This window comes from Melanerpes formicivorus, unplaced genomic scaffold (assembly GCF_026170545.1).
Source record: "Melanerpes formicivorus ecotype bairdi unplaced genomic scaffold, bMelFor1.0.p_v2 SCAF_17, whole genome shotgun sequence".
Taxonomy (NCBI): domain Eukaryota; kingdom Metazoa; phylum Chordata; class Aves; order Piciformes; family Picidae; genus Melanerpes; species Melanerpes formicivorus.
Genome location: NW_027142369.1, coordinates 6,981,209 through 7,001,526, shown reverse-complemented (window position 1 = coordinate 7,001,526; position 20,318 = coordinate 6,981,209). Strand labels below are relative to the sequence as shown.

General features: G+C 41.9%; 1 protein-coding gene across 5 annotated transcripts in view; it reads left to right on the top strand.

Annotated features, from left to right (window-relative positions):
* Positions 1 to 20,318, top strand: part of PRIMA1 (proline rich membrane anchor 1) — a 149,486-nt gene that overhangs the window by 44,244 nt on the left and 84,924 nt on the right. For 2 of the 5 annotated variants that reach the window (XM_068148825.1, XM_068148824.1), the window contains one exon: positions 5,502 to 9,791. The exons of 2 other annotated variants lie outside the window; for them this stretch is intronic. In XM_068148825.1, coding sequence (XP_068004926.1) covers positions 5,502 to 5,601 — 100 coding nt within the window. In that variant the 3' untranslated portion in view covers positions 5,602 to 9,791. Of the gene's footprint in view, positions 1 to 2,274; positions 2,491 to 5,501; positions 9,792 to 20,318 lie in introns of those variants that run through there. One more of the 5 variants, XR_010988626.1, reaches the window with a different exon arrangement.

Sequence of the window (20,318 nt, the reverse complement as noted above, 5' to 3'; positions counted from 1 at the left end):
ATTGCTGTCAATGCATTGAACCCCTCTAGCAGGACTCTAGCAGTCTTAGAAAGCAAGTTTGATTCTGTCACCAGTTGCTGTTGTGGGAACTGATTCACCTCTGGTGGCTGATGGCCAACATGAATCAAATGGCCATTTGTTGAACAACCTCAGTACTGAGCTGTAAATAGCCTTCATTCACCTTCTCTGTGTTCTTATAAACATTCAGGCTGCTTAGAGACACAGTCTAGTAATTGAATAACATTAGAAAATTAATTCTTCTGTTCTGATCCTGTATCTGCTAAATAAAGATGTTTTTGAAGTGTGACTGTAGCCCATATATCATCTTGTCTGGGCCTCTAGCAGTGAAGTCTAGCCAAAAACTCTAAACGTAGCTGCCCCAGGTACTGCTAGCATCCTAGCTCAGGAGATGAAGCTGAGTAAAAATATATTTACCAGATATTTACCCTGTTTCTTGGACAAGTTTTTTAACCCAAGAAGATGCTTGCTGCAGTTGGATGTCTCCTGGTATGTAGGTAGCTTAGATATTTCTGCTGTGCACAGGCAGCACATCAGGATAGACCAATCCTGTGAAGCAAAGGGGTGTGTCATGTGAGACCAAATTTTACTGAAAATCATTAATTTTTATGTGTTTATAGATCATGAAATATTCGTCAGTATGGAGAAGAGCTTTGAAGCTCAGTTGCACATATAAACAATACATCTTCAGCTCTCTGATTTGCCTCTTCCCCTCTGTCACTCTGCCCCAGGGATCAGCAGCTGCACACATGTCCCAGCACAGGCCATTGCCAGCACGGGAGACCTGCTGTGATGCTCACCAGTAGAGCAGCTCAATGGCTGCTCGTCATTCCCCATCTCACAGCTCTGTGCTGCAACATGCAAAAGTGGGGCTGCCCACAGAGTTTGGTAGTAGCTTTGTTCATGGTAGGAGGCATCTTGAGGTGAAATTGCTTTGGGAGGAGAAACAAGTTCTTTACTTGTTCTTAGAAGTGCCTTCATGAGAGGAACTGAAAACACACAAGGATTTTTGGCACAGGTACCTTGTACATTGGCACAGGTAGAGGTGTGCAAAGGCAGTAGAGAGATACCTTGTGGCTTTCACTGTTGGTAAAATACCAGTTGATATTGATATTCATACAATGTAATTTCTAATTATTTTTTTAGGTGCATTTTAAGTAAGTTTTACAATTTTGTATCACTGCTCACAAAAGAGTGGAGCTGCACTGTGATTTTGTCATCACTGGGCACCTCTTCCAACAACACACAGCAGAGAGGCTGAAATGGCCTTTCCTCTTCTAACTGCATTTTAAAAGAAGAATGACACTCTATTCCCATTTTGTGAGAAATAGGCAAGAGGTTTCTCTCTGAGGATAATCCGGGACAGCAAATCCCAAGTGGAGACAGCTGTCTCCTGGCAGTGCTGAGTCAGGCATGGAAGCCCAGAAAGAGGTGAATTTAAGATCCTTCAATTCTCTGCTACCAGCCCAGAGCTCACCCCCTCCTAATTGGATGGGTTTCCCTGGGGCTTGACATTCACAGATGCTGGCCATGGTGCACTGGCTTTCAAAAGAGATATTGCTATGGATGTAGGCAGTAAAAAACAGGTCTGCAAGGCTCAGGCTTGTTTTATGAAATCAGATTTTATTCTTAGCTCTCACCCCTTCCAACACAAAGCACTTGAAAAAATATGAGCATGTGGATAGTGTTGTGTCTTTTAAACTCTGTTGTGGTTTACTCTTCTGAACCAAACTTACATTCCCATTTCCAGGTGATCTTGAATGGCTTCAGTAAGTCCCGACTGAAAGAATAGTTTTCTCAGTTTTTGCTTGTTTTTGTCTGAAAAGTCATATATAGAGATTTTCTTAAGTATATACAAGTGAGGGAAGAGGTGAAGCCATTCCCTAAGACCCTCCCACACAACTGCCTTGCAGACGGTAGGTCTATGCCAAAATTGCTTGAGTAGCCAAAGCTGGCAGAGCAGGTTTTCTCAAACATACCAACTGAGTTTTCTGACTAGACATGATAAAGGGCAAAGAGCTGTGTTTCCCCCAGGAAATTTTCTAAAGACCGAACATACAAATTCCATGTGAATGTGCATCATTACATTGATCTTTACACAAGACTCTGCGGAGAACTGGCACAAGCCAGCATGACATGCTAATAGGGGTTTCTTTGATAATAAGAGTTATACTAAAATGAGAACCTCATTTGAAATTTAAACTTGATGTATGAAATGCGCTATTAAATGGGTGTTTGATGATTTCTTGATTTTAGGACTCATGTAGATTAATGCATGCATGGTGGAGAGATCATTATGGACTCTGACGCATCGATTCAGGGGGCTGTACAAAGTTGCATGTGTCATTCACAGATGTTTGGCATGAAGTGCGTGCCAAATTGTTTGCTAAACATCAAAGCACAATGTGTAGCAAGCCATACTGTAAAGCAATGCAAACTACTTAGCAGACAGCCCGTTTCGACTGCCACCAAGTGAGTATATCACAGATATGAATAGTTCCCTATTAATTCCTTCACTAATTTGAAACATCCCTTTTACCAATGAAGAGCAACTCTGGAATGGAAATGCGTAAATACATGGCCATAGCACTTCATCTGAAAGGGGACTTGGAGTATTACATGTAAGAAGATCTACCTGAAGAGAGGTTGTGGCCAGGTGGGGGTTGGTCTCTTCTCCCAGGCAATCAGCACCAGAACAAGAGGACACAGTCTCAAGCAGCGCCAGGGGAGGTTTAGGCTGGATGTTAGGAAGAAGTTCTTCACAGAAAGAGTGATTGGCCATTGGAATGGGCTGCCCAGGGAGGTGGTGGAGTCACCATCACTGGAGGTGTTTAAGAAGAGACTGGATGAGGCACTTGGTGCCATGGTTTAGTTGATTTGGTGGTGTTGGGTGACAGGTTGGACTTAATGATCTTGAAGGTCTTTTCCAACCTCGTTAATTCTATTCTATTCTATATCATGCATAATTGATCTCATTAGGTAGAAAATACCTAAGAGGAAGAGGAAAACTTGTATGCTTGGATCTCAACAGCCAATGAAATTTGAGGTGAAAATGAGCCAGTGATGCACCGAGCTAGTGTTACAAAAATAGCTAGTGCCCTATTGCAAAAGGGCAGATGAAAGGAAGCAAAAGGCCAAAATTGTTTTGCATATATCACTAGACAGGTCTATTTTGATTAGTGAGATAAGTGCGTGTGTCTGACAAACAAAGAGTCGTTTCACTGAGACTCAAGAAAATACTTGCCCTGCTTTACTAGCGCTATCCCTTAGCCATTGATAAGGCAGAAGCATAACCGTGAAAAAATTTCCATTCTGGTGTTTGCAGACTCTGAGAAAATAAACATCCAATGCATGCTTGTGCCAGTGATGTAGTATCACTGTCAGTCTCTCCAGCAGTGTCTGCAGAGAGGTCTCACCATCAGAACAGAGTCTCTAAACTCCCCAGGTCTGTGCTGGGAGACCAACCTGAGGAGGGGAAAGAGCAAGCGGCAGTTCTCAGGGAAGAGAAACTGAAGCAAAAAAGGAAGAGGAAAGAAAAAAGTGCTTCAAGAAGACAGCAGAAGTCAGTCTTAAAATCAGTTCTAGAAAAAAGAAAAATGTAGAAAAAAAAAAAAAAGGAGAGGAAAAGGAAGGTCTTTATTTTGGAAGACCAAAATAAAGCAAGAATGGGATTAACAGGACACAAGTAGCGAGTAGAAGTGGCTGAAATATCTTCATTTTTTGACCACTTATGAACTGATTGTCAGGGTTGGAACTGGGGGGAAGGAATATATATATATACACACATATATTGTGTGTGTGTGTGTGTGTATATATATACACATACACACACACACACTTTTTGAGAGCAGCAGAAGAGTTTAGACAGCCACACCATTTTTCTGCCCAGGAAAATATGAAAGGAGTATTGCCATCAGATTCTCCATTCCTGTTGTCACCCCCACCCTTTGGCACCTGGGTGCTTTAAAGGGTCATGAAAGACAGAGCCACAGGACCTTGTGTCTGATTCACACAGACACATGTTAATGGCTGAAAAATGGTCAACCAACCTTGGTCTCAACAACTCTTCATCTCCCCTTCATTTCCATTCTCTAACAGCTGGAATCATGGCTAATATTAACAAGCCTTAACTCTTATCAGCTCAAGAGAATCATAAGAATTATTTTTGAAATTACAAACAACATAAATCTATCTTTCTGTAATCATTTTTCATAAGTCCTTCATTAATACTTTGCTGAAATTAAATGTCATTAACCACTTTTTATTAATTGTTGAGGTTTTTCTTAAACAATATCAAGAACAATATCACAGACTGAGTGTTCTGTTGCATTTATCTGGTCCTCTTTATGCCCTCAGAAGCACCATGAAGTCAGGGCACCAATGTCTGAAATATTTCTGTGGAAACACCAAAGCTTTTTCCCTTTACTGTATTTAAAACTTCAGCTTTAAATAAAGTTCACATCACTTTTGAGAAGACAATTAGTAGGGGAAACACTTACATGATGTAACCATGGTCTGTTACAGGACTTACACTTAGGTCTCCCTTTTCAAAAGTCACTTCAAAACCCTCGATAAATATGATTTTGTTCTGTGATGTGCAGATGCTTGTCAGTTTTCTGCACTTGCTGGGCATTTTCTGTATTGTCTCACAATTAGCGTTGGTGTTCCTGGACTGTGCTACCAAAAAGTACCAGTGGCCACCAAACAAAATAAAAAGGGTGGTTGGTGCTGGGGGCCTGGTAGATCACAGCAGGCATCATGTTTTAGTTATGAGCCAGATACTCAGAACATGGGCATCTATGTATGGGCTAGTAAATTAGCCTCCATTCACAAACAGTGCAGGGAAACATGAATGCCTTGAGCACAAAGCACCTGAATTATTTTGGGTGTCCACTTCAAGTTGTCCTGAACTCTGTTTTATAAGTAACTGTTTCTTTTCATTGAGTGTGAAGGTAATTTGGGGTCTTCACCACAGATGTACCTATCTGCACTGGTCAGATGAGTCCTCCTCTAGTGATCAAATATTGTGATTTTTTGGTGGCTGGTGATTGAGTCAGGCCCTCGGTGGAAAGACTTGGTCATTGCCCCAGTTTGAATGATGTGGCACTTTCAGGAGAAAGGCCTAGGAGTGCCCTAGGGCATAGCCTAACCTCACACCCCAGCCTCCATTGTAGAGATGAAGGTGGTAGTGAAAGGTTCTCCTTCCAGCAGCCTTCATCTCAGACAACATGCACATCTGTATCTATACGTAGACAAATAGCCCATCATGAGGCCTTAATGTGGATCATGAGGCTTGACAGAATTTAATTACTAGTTTGGCCTTTGTTCAGAAGAGGAAAAATAGACAAGAAAAGTTTGGTATTATGATGCATCTTGCATGTCCTTGCTTTCAATCTGTATTGAAAAAAAAATGTTTATGTCTGTCCTTTCTTCTCCTCCTCATCCTGCCTATCTATACGTCACCAAACCTGGGATCACTCAAGGAAACCAATGAGAAAAGAAGAGAATGGAACCAGTCGGGCTGAATATGCAATGACCTCCTCCCAAAGCAACAAAACAGTTGATAACAATGCGGTTGTATAATCCCTGAAACCCCGCCGAGGCGCAGGAGGTGGTAAACTTTCAAAGCACACATGTGGAGCGTGCAAGGTGGGTCAAATAAGGCAACGAAAGGAGCTCTGTGGCCAAGGACTTCATTTCAGAAATAGCGTACGCATCAGCGATTCAGAAGAGAAAAGCAGGCTGCTCTCCAGGCTTGCTGCTTCTCCAAGGGAGGATAAACTCGCCCACTTGGGCTGCCCAGAGAAAAGGCCTCACAAAGGCATAAGCACTGCATGCTGCATCTCGTGAAAGCGATGTCACGATGCCTCCCACTTCTTCCTCTCTTCTGCCCCACTTTTCAGTTTGAATTGAGTGTCCACAAAAAGCTGCTGAAATAGAATCTTTTGAGGAGATGATCTGCAGCTTATTTAATGGTTCTGAGGGTCAAGGGTGGGAGGTGTCACCTACGTGCTTCGCCAGCCTGTGCAGTTTTGTACGCCTATGCTTCATTCTTATCATTCATATTATTTCATTATTTAAAAGGGAACAAAGGTTTCTGTTAAGCCATCAAGCAACCAAAAATTGCATGAACTTGTGACTTATCCCAGGAAATTAATCTATGGTCTGATGACTATGCAATTTCCATGGCAGAAGACTTTTCAAGTAAAAGAAATGAAAGTGTAAGTTTTTGGCAATTAACGTTGCTGTTGAAAGGGAGAAGTTCAGAGGTGCTTTGAACGTTATTACTTTATATTTTTTTCATCACGCTTTTTTTATCTTTAAGAATGTTTTTCCCATTGTGAAATTCTACATGTTTCTCTGTGCTTGCATCATGCTGATTCCCCAGGGAGATCTCTGCAGGAAAGATGGGATTTTTTACATTTTAGTGTATTTGGTCAGGACAGTGTTAAAAGGACTAGCAGCCCTTTGAAGTTGTTTTCTTTCACTGATTAGTGTTCTTTCCTGAAAGTGTCAAGTCTTCTGAACTGACCTATCAAGGACATTTTAGGTCTGTCTTGGAGGACCACTTTTGGGGGTCTGGTAAGCTGGTTGTAACCCACTGTGTTAATTCAGTCTCTGCCTCTTCTTGGCAGAGACTGCCAATTGTGCCAAATTCAGTGTAATAGCTTAGTGCTGTGCTTTCCATAAAGTGGATTGCAGACTACTTAAAGCAAAGCTGAATCCACCCAAACTCATTTCAGTTAGGATCTCAGGTTAGATTCAGTACATAACCCATGTGATAAAGGTGATAAGGCTAGTCTCTCCCCACCTCCTGAGGACTTTCCTTCATGTCACACCTCCATGTGTATGTCTCCACTTACCTCTGTGCTGAAAGTAGTGATGCAGTGAAAGACAAATTTCCACCCTGGCTTCTTGTCTGAACATCAAACTTCAATACCACTCAGTTTCCATGCTGGTGAGTAACTCCCAGGCACTGACCCAGTCTTGCTCCAGGATGTGACAGTGCCCCGGCCATCACGTCCCTCAGTACTGCAACACACCGATGCTTTCAGTTTTATGTAAGGATGTGCCTGAACTGCAGGAATCAGACCTCGATTTTGAATGCATTCCTGTCTGTGACTGGTCTGTCACCAGGAGGCAGAATTTGGCCTGAAGGTAGCTAAAGATGAAGTTCTGCAGACCTTCACACAAAAAAAACCTCCAGGATATTTAAATCAGCAGTTTCAGCTCAGGCCCATCTGTAGTTTTCTATGGCCTATTGAACAATAGAGTGTGTGTAAATAGAAGTATCTTCTCAATGATAAAATGAAATGCTGCTATACAAGGCTGTTGAGGAGTTTATGTAATTACTCATTTTGCTTTTTAGCCTGTTGTCACTATGTAGAAGAAGTTTAGCTACATACAATTATTTTTTAAAGGTTAGATTTTCTCAAGAAATGAATGCAATTACAGAATTGAAAGGGAGTCAGTGACCCTTTGCCCAAGAGTATTATCATTCTCTGCCATGGTCATGTGGTGTGGTTGCACAAGAGACAGTGATACACTCCTAGCTCCAAAATGGGAGTAAATGACAGAATTGACACTTTGAGTCCAGTATCCCGAATGTTGATTGCCTAAAGCACTTAGCCCCTACGGACTATAGTAAAAATATTGCAAGTATATTTCTAGAGTACTTTTTAAGCTATAACGTTAATTTGGGTGTAGTTACCTATGTTTGCCTTTGTTTTTTTACTTCAGTTGTTTCTGCCTAAACATGGCATAGTCTGAGACTGGTTGCATGTTTAGCTGAGAGTGTAAAGTATAAATGAAAATGAGTTTAGCATGATACAGGCTCAGGATTAGCACTTTCTCACAACAGTTGTTGATTTTATTTCTTTCCTAATACAGCTTTAAAGGCGTGTTCTGTATGGCCAAAATCACAAATGGGATTTGTATCTTATGTCCATCAAAATGTGTCTGTTTTTGCAAGAAAAAGTCCAGAGAGATGGTCACCAGACACTGTCAGATTTCCAGTGATGTCAATGGTAAAATGTCCTTGCTAGTGAAAATCTTGGTGCATGACTTAACTCACAAGCAAACTTCATGGAGAGCATGGAGGCAGGGCATAAGGAAGAAGACGTGAGGACTAGGATCTGTTTTCAACTCTCCTGCTGATCTGATGTTTACTAGCAAGTAATTTTGCCTCTCTGTGCCTCAATTTACCCACCTGTATAATCAAGATAAAAATACTTACCAGCTCTATGGCAGTATTCTGTGAGATATAGATGTATCTTATTTGCATAGACAGATATATGCTATTGTTATATCCAACATGCTGATATCAAATGTGTGTACTTGGGCACGTCACCACACTGTTTCTTAAGAAGCCATTCCCCAGTGTGCTTTTATAATTCAATGGGCACAGAAGACCTGCAGCAGACAGACTGAGAGCTGCTCCTCTGCTTGTCCAGAACCTTTTCTCTCAGCACTCACACAGCTGCACAGCAAGGAAAGATGGAAGATCTTGCATGGGGTAGTTTTATCTTTAGATCCCTACAGTTGACTACATTGAGCCAAAATTTCAGGAGATCTTCAGAAAGGCACTTGCAAAAGTATAGTGGAAGCAGATGTAATTTCTCAGAAAAGACAGGCTAGAAAAGCATTGGAGGAATGATTTCTAAAGTTTACTGATGTGGTTTAAGGTTGTGTTTAACACTCTAGAGACTACTTGCAAAGCTTTTATAAAGAGGCTTCTGTGCTTCATTACTGCACTACAATTCAGGGCTTCACTAAGCAATGACCCTGAATCTGGGGAACTGGCAATCAAAATGCAGCTTTACCAGTACTTCAGGTTTGGTTTTAATCACCAAAAATACCAGGTGTAAAAAGATCCTGCATAGCTCCTTTCACAAAATAGCCTGACCCCCAGCAAATGCAAAAGTGGCCAATTTCTACACAGAAGTTAACTATTCTGCTTTGACCACCACCAGAGAGACTCAGAAAACTGCTGTGTTCAGTCTGAGGGAGAGCATCAACTCAAAATGTCTTCTCAAGGATCACTACTAGCAGACACAAGCAGGGAATGCACTTTAAGAGCCTGAGCTTCAAAGTGTTGAGTTTCCCCAGTTCTCAGCAGTGCCAGGGAAGTGGAGCTGAAGCCTTCCAGTTTCAGACCTGACACAATGGTGTGCCCAGGAAAGCACCTCTATCTTGGATAGATGCTGCAAAAACAGACATGGAAGGAAGGAGAAAAGTTCAACTAAGTATAAGTTATAAATATATTGATACATATCTGTACAGAGACCTAATTGTCCAGGTCCTTGCATGCCATATGGTCACAGTATGTAAAGCAAGTGTGGTCCTCCAACAGGACATGACCACAGATGCTGCCAAGTGATGGAGAATCAGGTCTATGACAGATATGTATCTACAAGACTCCCTGCACCTGTACAAACAAAAATATATTATTTTAAACTGCAAAATAGTGTGTTTAAATCAATGCATGAATGTAAATATTCTAAGATCTGCCTTCTTGACTGTGTACCACATGTACAGATAAAAACAAATATTGTTCATAGGAAATCTGTATCAGTGGTTAAATGACTAAAGAGAAAAACAATATCAGAATTAATGTTGTCATGTTTCTCAAAAAAGCCATTAATGTATATTTAGTATTTAAGGATATTGCTCAATAAGTATGTTCTGTACCAAAAACTGTGTTGCATATACAGATTGTGCAGTACCCTATTTTAAGAAGGAACCATAATTAATTTTTATTTTAAATAAAAATGTACTTGTAAAAGTTTCCTGTGTCCTGTCAGTTATGTAGCTGAGAACAGTCTACACATTGAAGAGAAACTGAAGAGAGGAATGGCTATAGTGCCTTTTGAGGCACTTACTTCTCTTACTGCCCAAATTAACCCTGCTTGCTTGAACACTTTTATGTTTTGGTTTTGGAGAAGCTTGTGGCTGCTGCTCTCACCTGTGTTCAGCAGGGTTCTGGCTCTGTCTCCCCTAATGCTGCAGTTTTAATCCTAGATATGTGCACTGCTGAAGCTTCATAAACAAAGGAATTTTGTTTGTTTTCTTCCTGCAGCTCAAGAAAACCCATCTCTTTATACCAAAGATGCACAGTTTCCCTAACAACATACTCGAGTTTTAGAGTGATTTCTTCATCTTTCACTTAATACTCTGTACCTTTGTTTATTTTGGTGCAAGGGATAATTTGCACCATTTTATATTCTAACTCCCTGTGAGGACTTCACCCTCCCTTTTTCATACAAGAACAAAAGCAAGATTTTGACCAGTCCTTTAGCAGATGAACACTGACTTACATTAGCTAAACTTGGATCCTTTGGCCAGGATTCACCTCTCACAGTTTTGTGCCTTTGACAGACAGGTGAAGAGCACAGTCTGTGTGAGATCCTCTGAAGCTAAGGAACAATCACAACCTGAACTCTCCTTCACATCAGGGATTTTCCTTCCCCAGCCACAGAAGAAGCCTGAAGTAACTGTCCTGGGACCACCAGGTGCCTAAGTGAGGTCAGCTAAATACCAGACAGAGAGTGGGAGGATTTTATTTCTAATGGAGAGGCATCTTGATTGCCTTTTATTCCCAAAGCAGTATTCCCAAACAGTTTTCTTTCGTCCCTTGGGAATGATTTCATATTCAAGTTTAAAGAAGCCCTAAAACAGAACAGGCCAACACGAATGGAAAGGTATCAGGTGGCAGTTTAATGAATTATAGCAATAATCATTATGCCATCTACTATGATACTCAGCAGGCATCAGAATGTTTTGCTGAAGAAAACTTCCAGATTAAAATCTCCCTGTGACCACTGAGAAAGAAAATGTCTCTGGAAGGCATTGGACCCTGCTTCAGGCATCAAAGTTGCTGTGTCAACATCCATACATCCAATCTGCAGGAGAGGAAGAGGGATATCACTTTGCAGAGGAGACTGCCATGACTGCGAAGAGACCACTGGGAAACCAGTCAGCAGAAAAAGATAGGGCACAGCCTTGGTGGAATTCAAGTAATGTTCCTCAAGTTCTACTAAGAGTAAAAATATCAGCCCAGAATTCACTGTCATTTGGCTGAGCTTTTGTCATGGTGAGATCATCACAGGAATCAATGCACAAGCAAGTCTGAAGATGATCCAAGTGTCACTGCTCTCAGCAAGCAATGTGAGTATTGGGTGCACATCTGGTTAGACCAGAGCTCAGCTGAAGAGCTCCAAAGCTAAAACAAGGGTTATATCCTAAGCATAGCTGAAAACATTGCTAAATAATGTAAGACACAGCAACTTGCCATGCTGAAAAGCCTGGTGTTGCCTAGCGTGCTCTTTCTCCACTGGCCCATCTCTGGGAAGCAGCATTGTAATGCCAAGAGAGAAATTAGATTACTGGATTTTAATATTGTTTGGAGAGGGAGCAAGAGATTTGTAATGAGAGCTATTCAGTGTATTCTGTGGTTTTGGTAATAAGCAATCATTATCAAGTGCATTTCACTGGTTTCATCTGGACACGTGCATTGCCAGGGTCGACATCATTCTGATAGATGTCCAGTACAATTAGTTTCAAACTACAGCTTTCTCTGCTGCTGAAAGAAGCTCTGATTTACTCATGCTTGTCCTGCAGGTGTCATCTTTGACCTCAGAAGAAGTTTTAAAAATCCCCACAACTGATGTTTTGGTTATGTAGTAGTCTTCAGTTACTAAATTGTTAACATTCTTAATATTGAAAGAAAATTCTTTTCTATCAAGAACAACCCACAGATTTTGTCTTCCATTTAATAAAGATGTTATCTAAGCCATTTCCTTAAGGTTCTATTGCAACTGTTATGTCTTCACCCATTTTTATAGCACAAAAACAATTGTCTAACTGCAAGTTAGCAAAGAAGTTGCCCTTGAAAGTGGCCTGAATCTAGTTAACATTTTTTTTTTTAGTATTCTGGGGAAAGTACTGGGAATATTAATACCAAGATTCATGGCATGTTCTGAACTTGGTTTATTTTTGGGTTTAGTTACAACAAAAACACTCATTGCCACGTTTAAACACTTGTCCTGCTGCTCCTGTCTTGCAGTGTGGGATGGTTTGGTATATCCATGGGGATTAGCAATTCTCGTGGTTAGACTGAGCATCTGAGCAGCGCCTGTGACATGCTGGTGCTCTCTCAGCCCTGGCCATCCTGGTGTGAGCATTCATACACTGCTGTGAGCTCTAGCAAGGGCGCCTTACCTGAGCAACTAACACAGAGCACATGGGAGGATCTGGCAGCCATGAAGGGAGGCACCAATGCCTGAATCAAGTGTGCAGGCCATGAAATGGTATTTTCTGGGGAGAGGGAGAGATGGAGCAACTCTGGGCACAGGATGCAGCACCATCATCCGCTTTGTGTCACTGGTACCAACGATCACTGAATGAGTTACAGTATGGTAACAAAATGATGGAGGCTGGGGCTAGGTAGTTAAACCCCCCTGATAATATATTATAAAATGATGTGCAAATATTGCACCCATGAAAGATGCATTATTGCACTGCCCAGAGTTTCCGATTAGCCTCCAGTGCTGCTGGAGGCGGGGGGGGGGGGGGGGGACTGGTCAGGGCCAATGTGATGCTCTGTCCCTTAACAACTTCGAAAGAAAAGAAAATCCTGCGAGCTTTAATTTCTATGCCCCTGTATAAATGGAAAGGCTCTAAAAGAAGCTGGTTTTATCATGAGCGCTGGACAGATATATCAAATCTTCTTTCTGCCTTGTTGGTTTCCTTTATCTGTGAGCTCTCATTTAAAAAAAAAAAAAAAAAAAAACAGAGGAAAAAAAGTGGCATTTATATAGATCAGGCTGGAAGCATTTTATATTATATATCACTGTGGCTGAAAGAGAAAGGAAGTTGCCTTGTAAATAGCAGCTGGCTGTTTTGCTTTCCCATGCATGGATATAATTTTCATGAACTCGTTTTTGTGCAGCACAAAAAGAACACAGAGCCGGAACGTGAATAAATTTCCTTTTACATTTGGCATCGCTTCCCCCTGCACACGCAAACAGAAATGTTTGCAGTATTTAAGGTTTCATTTAACACAGCCATAGTCGGAAGCAGAAAGAAAATAAAGAAAATAAAGGAAAGCAGCAGTATGGCAGACACATCCCAGGGAGCGAGCCTGTGAGTCAGAGACAGCCTCTCCCTTTTTGATTCGTAATTTGAGGATAATTCAATTAGACATTTCAAGCAATTTAAACACTCATGCATTGTCCAGCACCAAAGCATGAACTGTTCAGCAGCAAACTAGACTTGACAGCCTTAGCAGGCCGAGTAAAAATCCCAATGTTTAAAATGGAATGCCCTCACCTAATTGATGCCTACCACCACATTTAAAAAAAAACAAAAGGCGGGGAGGGAGGGGAAGGGGAGAGAGAAGGGCAGCACAAGGTAGGTGAAAGAAGTACAAATGGAAGAATGAGTGGCATAACCTTGACTGAATGCTTCACACCTCATTTGCAGCCGTTTGCTTAACAGAACATTTCAAGGCCTGTGTGTTCCTTTTACAGAGAGATTAACAAAAAAAGAAAATGCACCTGATCACCCATCTGCTCCACCTCTCTGTCAGTAGCTGAAAAGCGGGCAGGTGTTTAGGAGCAGAATGGAAGGGAGCTGCAGCTGTTTATGAAAGCCAGAACCCGCCTGCCCACCCTCAATAGCACTGAGGCATTGGAAGGCATCACCTGATGATGATGTCCAGGCACTGTACCCACACAGCAGGAGAAAATCCTGCACAGACTCATGTCCTGCTCAGGTATGGCCAGGAGAAGCTGGAAAACTTAAAAACCTGTCAATGTGCCCATTTCACATACAGCAAACATTCATAGTATCATTCAGGGTTGGAAGGGACCACAAGGATCATCTAGTTCCAACCCCCCTGCCATGGGCAGGGACACCCCACACTAGATCAGGCTGGCCAGAGCCTCATCCAGCCTGGGCTTAAACACCTCCAGGGACAGGGCCTCGACCACCTCCCTGGACATTGTATGGACCTTTTCCTGGCATTACGCATGGAGCCTCCGAGGGCTCAAGGGCCAAGCCTGTTGCCCACTGCCCTGCTCTTGATGGCTGTCTGCCAGCAGCCAAATCCCTGCAGGGGCCAATCACGGGGTGCATGGCCCTCTGTGCCCACGAAACAGAGATTCTGGCTGCTGAGGTGAGAGCTCAGTGATGCTAAACCATTGTATATAATGACAATGCAAGAATTTCAGGGGAAATTTCAAACAAGGATGTTTCAGAGCCTTGTTGACTTCAAATGTGCTGTCTCTTGTGACACTCTGAGTCCAGTGGAAGAAAAGCTATTTATCTTTTCCCCAGCAAGCTACCATGGAAGCAGAAGGTCACACTAACCTATCGACCAGCTGGCTGGCAGGCAAGACTGCTTTGATGGGCACAGACCTGGGCTGCCCAAAGTAATTCTTTTGGCAAAACTTTTAAAGACAGGTGACGAAAGCATCATGAATCATCAAGTAAAATGCTACGTGCTTTTGGTGTCCCTTCAATGGCTCCTCAGGGAATTTCTGGAGCAGAAAACTCAACCACAAAACTTTTCAGGAACATATCTCACCTATCCCCTCTTCACTGTAAGCATTGTATGGGACCAAGTTTGGATGGTAAAACCCCCAAAAGTACATACAATACATATGGATGCCAGGTAGAGTGGTGATTTTCCTTACCCAGTGCTCAGTGTGCTTATAACCTATTCAAGTGTGAACAGTTCGTGCTGAAATTTTCCATGCAGAGTTTCTGCTGTAAGCTGACCTTTGTATTTATCTAGGAGTTGCAGAACAATTATGTTGCTTGCAAGACTGACGTTTGGGGAAAAGATATTGAAACAAAACCCAGCAGGAACTCCTGACTGTTGGTGTTTGTTTTTTCAGTCTCCAATTCTCCAAATCTTTGGAGAAGGGATTAAATTTGACAGCAGATCAATGTTTTTATTGCCGGTTACAAGCCTCTGGAAACTCACGGCTTCCCTTAACTTCAGGTCACTTAAACTGGACAGGTAAATCCTGTGAAAAGTCTGTCTGCAGGGAGTCTGCTCCATCTCTGACTTCCCTACTAAATTAAGATGCTGAATTTCAGTCAGTTCTTATCAAGAACTAATCAATTCAATATCTGTGAATGAAGTCAAGGGTGTAGCTGAGTGAAAGCAATTCAGCTAATTTGTTTTTGAAACTATAGTTTTGGAAGATAAAAACTATTTGCAAATTCATTTCAAAATTAGCAATGAGTTTTACTCAAAATATTTGTGATAGTCAGATGCTCTTATTAGCAGAAATAAACAAAGTCTCATCAAAGAAGACTCTTCTTACCCACTGTGTTAGTGGGAATGAAGGATATTTTCAACCTTGCCTTGAAACAAGTGAATGCTGATCATACACCCAGGTAAACACCTTCAGCATGAGAAATCCCTCAGATGAATGACCATATGAATCTGCTCCACCCCCCTTTTTCCTTAGGTACTTTGAACAGTGCTTAGATAAAGCTACAATTCAGTACTACTCAGATGGTGTCCACCTATATGTCAGCAGCAATTATCTGCAATTCTCCACTGCAGTAGATGGATGAGGGCATCATTTGAAGCAAGCTTTTCTCCCTGCCTGAATCACTAAAGCAAAATTGCTGTAATCTGATTCTCCTTTGAAATATAACAGGATGGAAATGGAGTGGCAGATATCTCTGGTTTGCCCTTTTTTTCGCCCCCCCCCCCTAACCTTTTAAAATACTGATGATGCACATCTGAAGTTACTGAGGCTTTACAGGGATCGAGGAATGTACCTGATTGAAGAAATTACAGATTCAGCAGCTACGTTGTTTTTATTATCATACCTCATCACCTACGGTAGGAATTTAGGTCTCCAAACTGGGCATTTGGCTGGATTTGAGCAACTCAGCATTTTCAGATTATGATCTTTCTGATTCACAGCTGTTTTCCAGGAGATTGTCCAGGGGAAAATATAATGTGAATTTAGCAAGCAGTTCCCTAGATGAGGCATCAGACTGAATGGTACCCCCAAGGTTACCTGCCAGTTTCACTGGCCCTACTAAAAGCAGTAAAACTACTCCATAGCAACAGGCATGGGGAAAAGCACCAGGATTTTATTTTGGTAATTCAAATACAAAACTAACCAGGTTGGAAAAGACCTTTGAGATTATCAAGTCCAACCTATCACCCAACACCATCTAGTCAACTAAACCATGGCATTAAGTGCCTCATCCAGTCTCTTTTTAAACACTTCAAAGTGATGGTGACTCCACCACCTCCCTGGGCAGCCCATTCCAATGGCAAATCTCTCTTTCTGTGAAGAATTTCTTCCTAACATCCAGCCTAAACCTCCACTGATGCAGCTAGAGACTGTGTCCTCTTGTTCTGGTGCTGATTGCCTGGGAGAAGAGACCAAGCCTACTTGGCTGCAACCTCCCTTCAGGTAGTTGTAGACAGCAAGAAGATCTCCCCTGAGCCTCCTCTTCTCCAGGCTATGCAACCCCATCTCCATCAGCCTCTCCTCACAGGGCTTGTGCTCCAACCCCCTCACCGGCTTTGTTGCCCTTCTCTGAATACATTTGATCAGCTCAACATCTTTCTTAAACTGAGGGGCCCAGAACTGGACACAGTACTTAAGGTACAGCCTAACCAGTGCTGAGTACAGGGGCAGAATGACTTCCCTGCTCCCGTCATGTAGGATTTGCATTGTTTGGATACCAAAGATGTTGGAGCCAAACACTTTTAGAATTAAAATTTATAATTTCTGAGCCAAAATAAGTCTAATCTGAAATGCTATTTGCTGTACCAACAGAAAACTGGTCCACTATAGGTCTGAGGGATGCTCTAAATTCAACATTCTCTTTAACAGAGTTTCAACTTTCCAAGATGTACCTTTTGATGAAATCCCATCATGAGTGAAGCCCTGGAATGGGTTGTCCAGGGAGGTGGTTGAGGCCCCATCCCTGGAGGTGTTCAAGATCAGGCTGGATGAGGCTCTGGCCAGCCTGATCTAGTGTGGGGTGTCCCTGCGCATGGCAGGGGGATTGGAACTAGATGATCCTTGGGTTCCCTTCCAACCCTGACTGATACTATGATACTTTGCTGGCTCCTGTCTCACATGGTGAGAGACAGCCTCTGCCTAGCACCATGTAATCTGAACAGGCTCCACTTTTGCTGTCAGGACCTTGAGAATTATCAACATTCTAGTTTCATTTGTCATATGAGAGAAGAGGTTTACTCTCAACACCTATGATGTATTAAGGCTGACTTACGAAGCCACTGAGTACCCAAAGCAGGATTGCTCTCCTAATTTTTACCAAACAAAAAAATGTGGTGTTTAATATATCTAAATAATCTGGAATCTTGCCATCAGTGGAGAAAGATGGCACCTCCAGATGGCAACTCACCTTACACTGAAGTAAGTGCCTGTGTTTGGTTGCACTGGGACAACTGCTCTAACATGGGACATGGCTCCCAGGCTTTGAGTTTCTTGATGGTGGGCGGGCAGATGCTGCTGCATGCAGGCAATTCAGCAGGGGGTTGTCATACAGTCCAATGACATCAGATACCCATCCTACTGGAGAACAATGCAAAATTCATAGTACTAATCAACAAACGGAGTAGGAGCAGTCCATCCAAAACTGGACATATTCATACAAACTTGCACAGAGAATTCAGCCTAATTCTGGGGAAGAAGGTGAATTAATTAACACAAAACAAGACAGTAGAAAATGTGAAGAAAATCACCACATGTGCATGTGATTTATGTGTGCACATGCATGCAGTTTAGTTCAGCCTGACTACAAAAATGTTATTCTGAAAATAATCATTTTTGCACAGACAATACCTTTGTGGTCATGTGCATAATCTGGAATGAATGGGGCAACTGAAAAGCCTGTTGTGCATCCCACTCACTCCTGGATAGCAACAGCACATTCAGGGCAGGCTTCCACAGCAACTGTGGGATTGTGGCTGCTCATAACCTCAGCTTCCCACTTGAAAGACGAAAACCCAAACTAGGACCTCAGGTCCCAAACTGGGACCACCCAACGTCCCAGCTCAGCTCTCTGTCAAAGCAATCCCTCCAGTGTTGAAGTGAACATGGAATTGCAGGTTACAAACAGGAAGCTACTCTCCCCACAGCTAATTTTCATTTTAGGTTTAGAAAAACTTCAGCAGCCATAGGACACCAGCAAATATTTTTTTCCTCCTGTTTTTGAGCTATTTCTTATACCAGGGAAAACTACTCAGGTGTGTAAGCAAGGTACAAACTGAATTGACTTTAGGTCAAGGGTCTGCAGCATCTGTCCAAGCTGGCTGGTCACACACTGTCAACAAGAATGACTGGAGGTGCCCAAAAAGCCAACTCATCCCTTCTGATGCCTGCAGCCTGTCACTGCCACCTGGATGAAGCACACATTGCACAGATGTGCCCTTTCTTCAAGGGAACTGAGCAGCTGAAAGCAACATGACACTCCATCAGCTTAGGAAAGCCTGAAAACAATCAGCACTGAGTTTGTGTATGGGTTTTCATGGATTTTATGCCTTAACTTACTTTTAATCATCAGAAATAAGACAAAAAATACTTTAAAAAAATCTAGAATATACTATTTACCAACCCACCTTTCAAGCTCTTAAGCCCTGTTTACTCCAGAAAAAATACACATTTATTCTAGGAACATTCCTAATTATGTTATTTGTAGCATGAACAGACTTATTTATTTTAATACTTGTTTCACAATTACTTTTCAAACCTGTCTATACAGAAGGAGACCTTCTTCAGAACCATGCCTCTCAGTCAGAGTTTGCCTGGAAAATGGCTTTGACCTATACTAACTCTCAACTGTAATGGAATTAAGACAAGGAGCAATAAATAATGTGTACAAATGTTATAGATTATCAACTGAGGCTGCAAAACTTTGATGCTAGACTGGGCAAGGGGATCTCAGCTACCAAAGGCATTGCAAAAAGTATGATGCCCAGCAGATGATCCTGGCTGCTAACAATTAAGGATCTGCTAAAGCCACCAAATCTGAAGTGAGGAGGGGAATCAAAGCTGTGTGATCAATGTTTTTTAATATGGTGGTGCACTACATGTACTAATTTCAGTGGTTAGGCTCCCATGGACTCGGCTGGTATAGAATCTAGCTGCTAGGGGGTTCATGATCAGGCTTTCAAGAAAATGCTGCTACATTTTGTGCAGAGTTCTGGGACTTGAAGTAGAAAAAAGGAAGATTGTTACAGCCAAAATACAAAACACTTGCCTGAAATGACCTTTTGCATAAAGGAACACATTTTTGAACAACACAGGAGACAAAACCAGTAATTCCATACAACATTCTGCACATTTTATTCCATACTTAATGTGAGGACATGCATAATAATGAGATTCTTATTTGCAGGAGAAACCCTTTCAGTAATGATGGCAGAATTCACCCACATATCAGAGCATATGATAGTGATAAACTAATATAAATTAGACATGACATCTGGATACTGAAAAATAACCTACATTTCACATTTGTTGTGATGATTCACAGCAATGAACTTGACCCAAAAAACACCACTCAACTGCTCAGTGTTATTAATAATAATCATTATTCAGAGAATTCCCAGATGGATTAATTCAACTTCCTTTCTGAAACAGCTCTGATCTCCTTTTATTCAGCACGTTCATTTTATTCCCTTCTAATTAAATGTGATTTTCTCAGCAGATGCCCTTATTTTTTTATTCAAATCTTTGACTCAGCAGAGCTGAGCAATGGGCATCCCATCCTGCTCACCAACTTACTGCTCCAGCTCTTCATCACAGCCCCATGCACTGCATGCAGCCATCCCCAGAGAAAGTCACAGCCCTGGCACTGCACTGAAGGGAAAATCTGTCTGGTGTTGATGAGGTCCACAGTGCAGACCATGCCCTCCTCTCTAGATTGATGTCAAATGATAATCACAAGGCCAGCCTATGCATTCTTGATACTTTCAGGGAATCAGTCTTACCATTACAATAACTGAAACAGGGACCTTGAAAGCACAGTCTGAAACTGTTTTGGAAAATTTAGGTGTTTTTCTGGTTCTTCACCATCACGATTCAAAATAACAAAAAAAGGTCATATTTTTAGCTAAGAGCTACATTCTCAGGCCAAGTTTAAAACATCTGCTTTTATAAATGTAACTGTACTTTGATGAACTCCACCTGCACCCACAAACCAGCTGTGAAGGTTTCCCAGCAGCTCAGCTACCATCACCAGCTGTGTGGAAACTGAATGTACACTACTAGTGCCTGCAGTTTTCC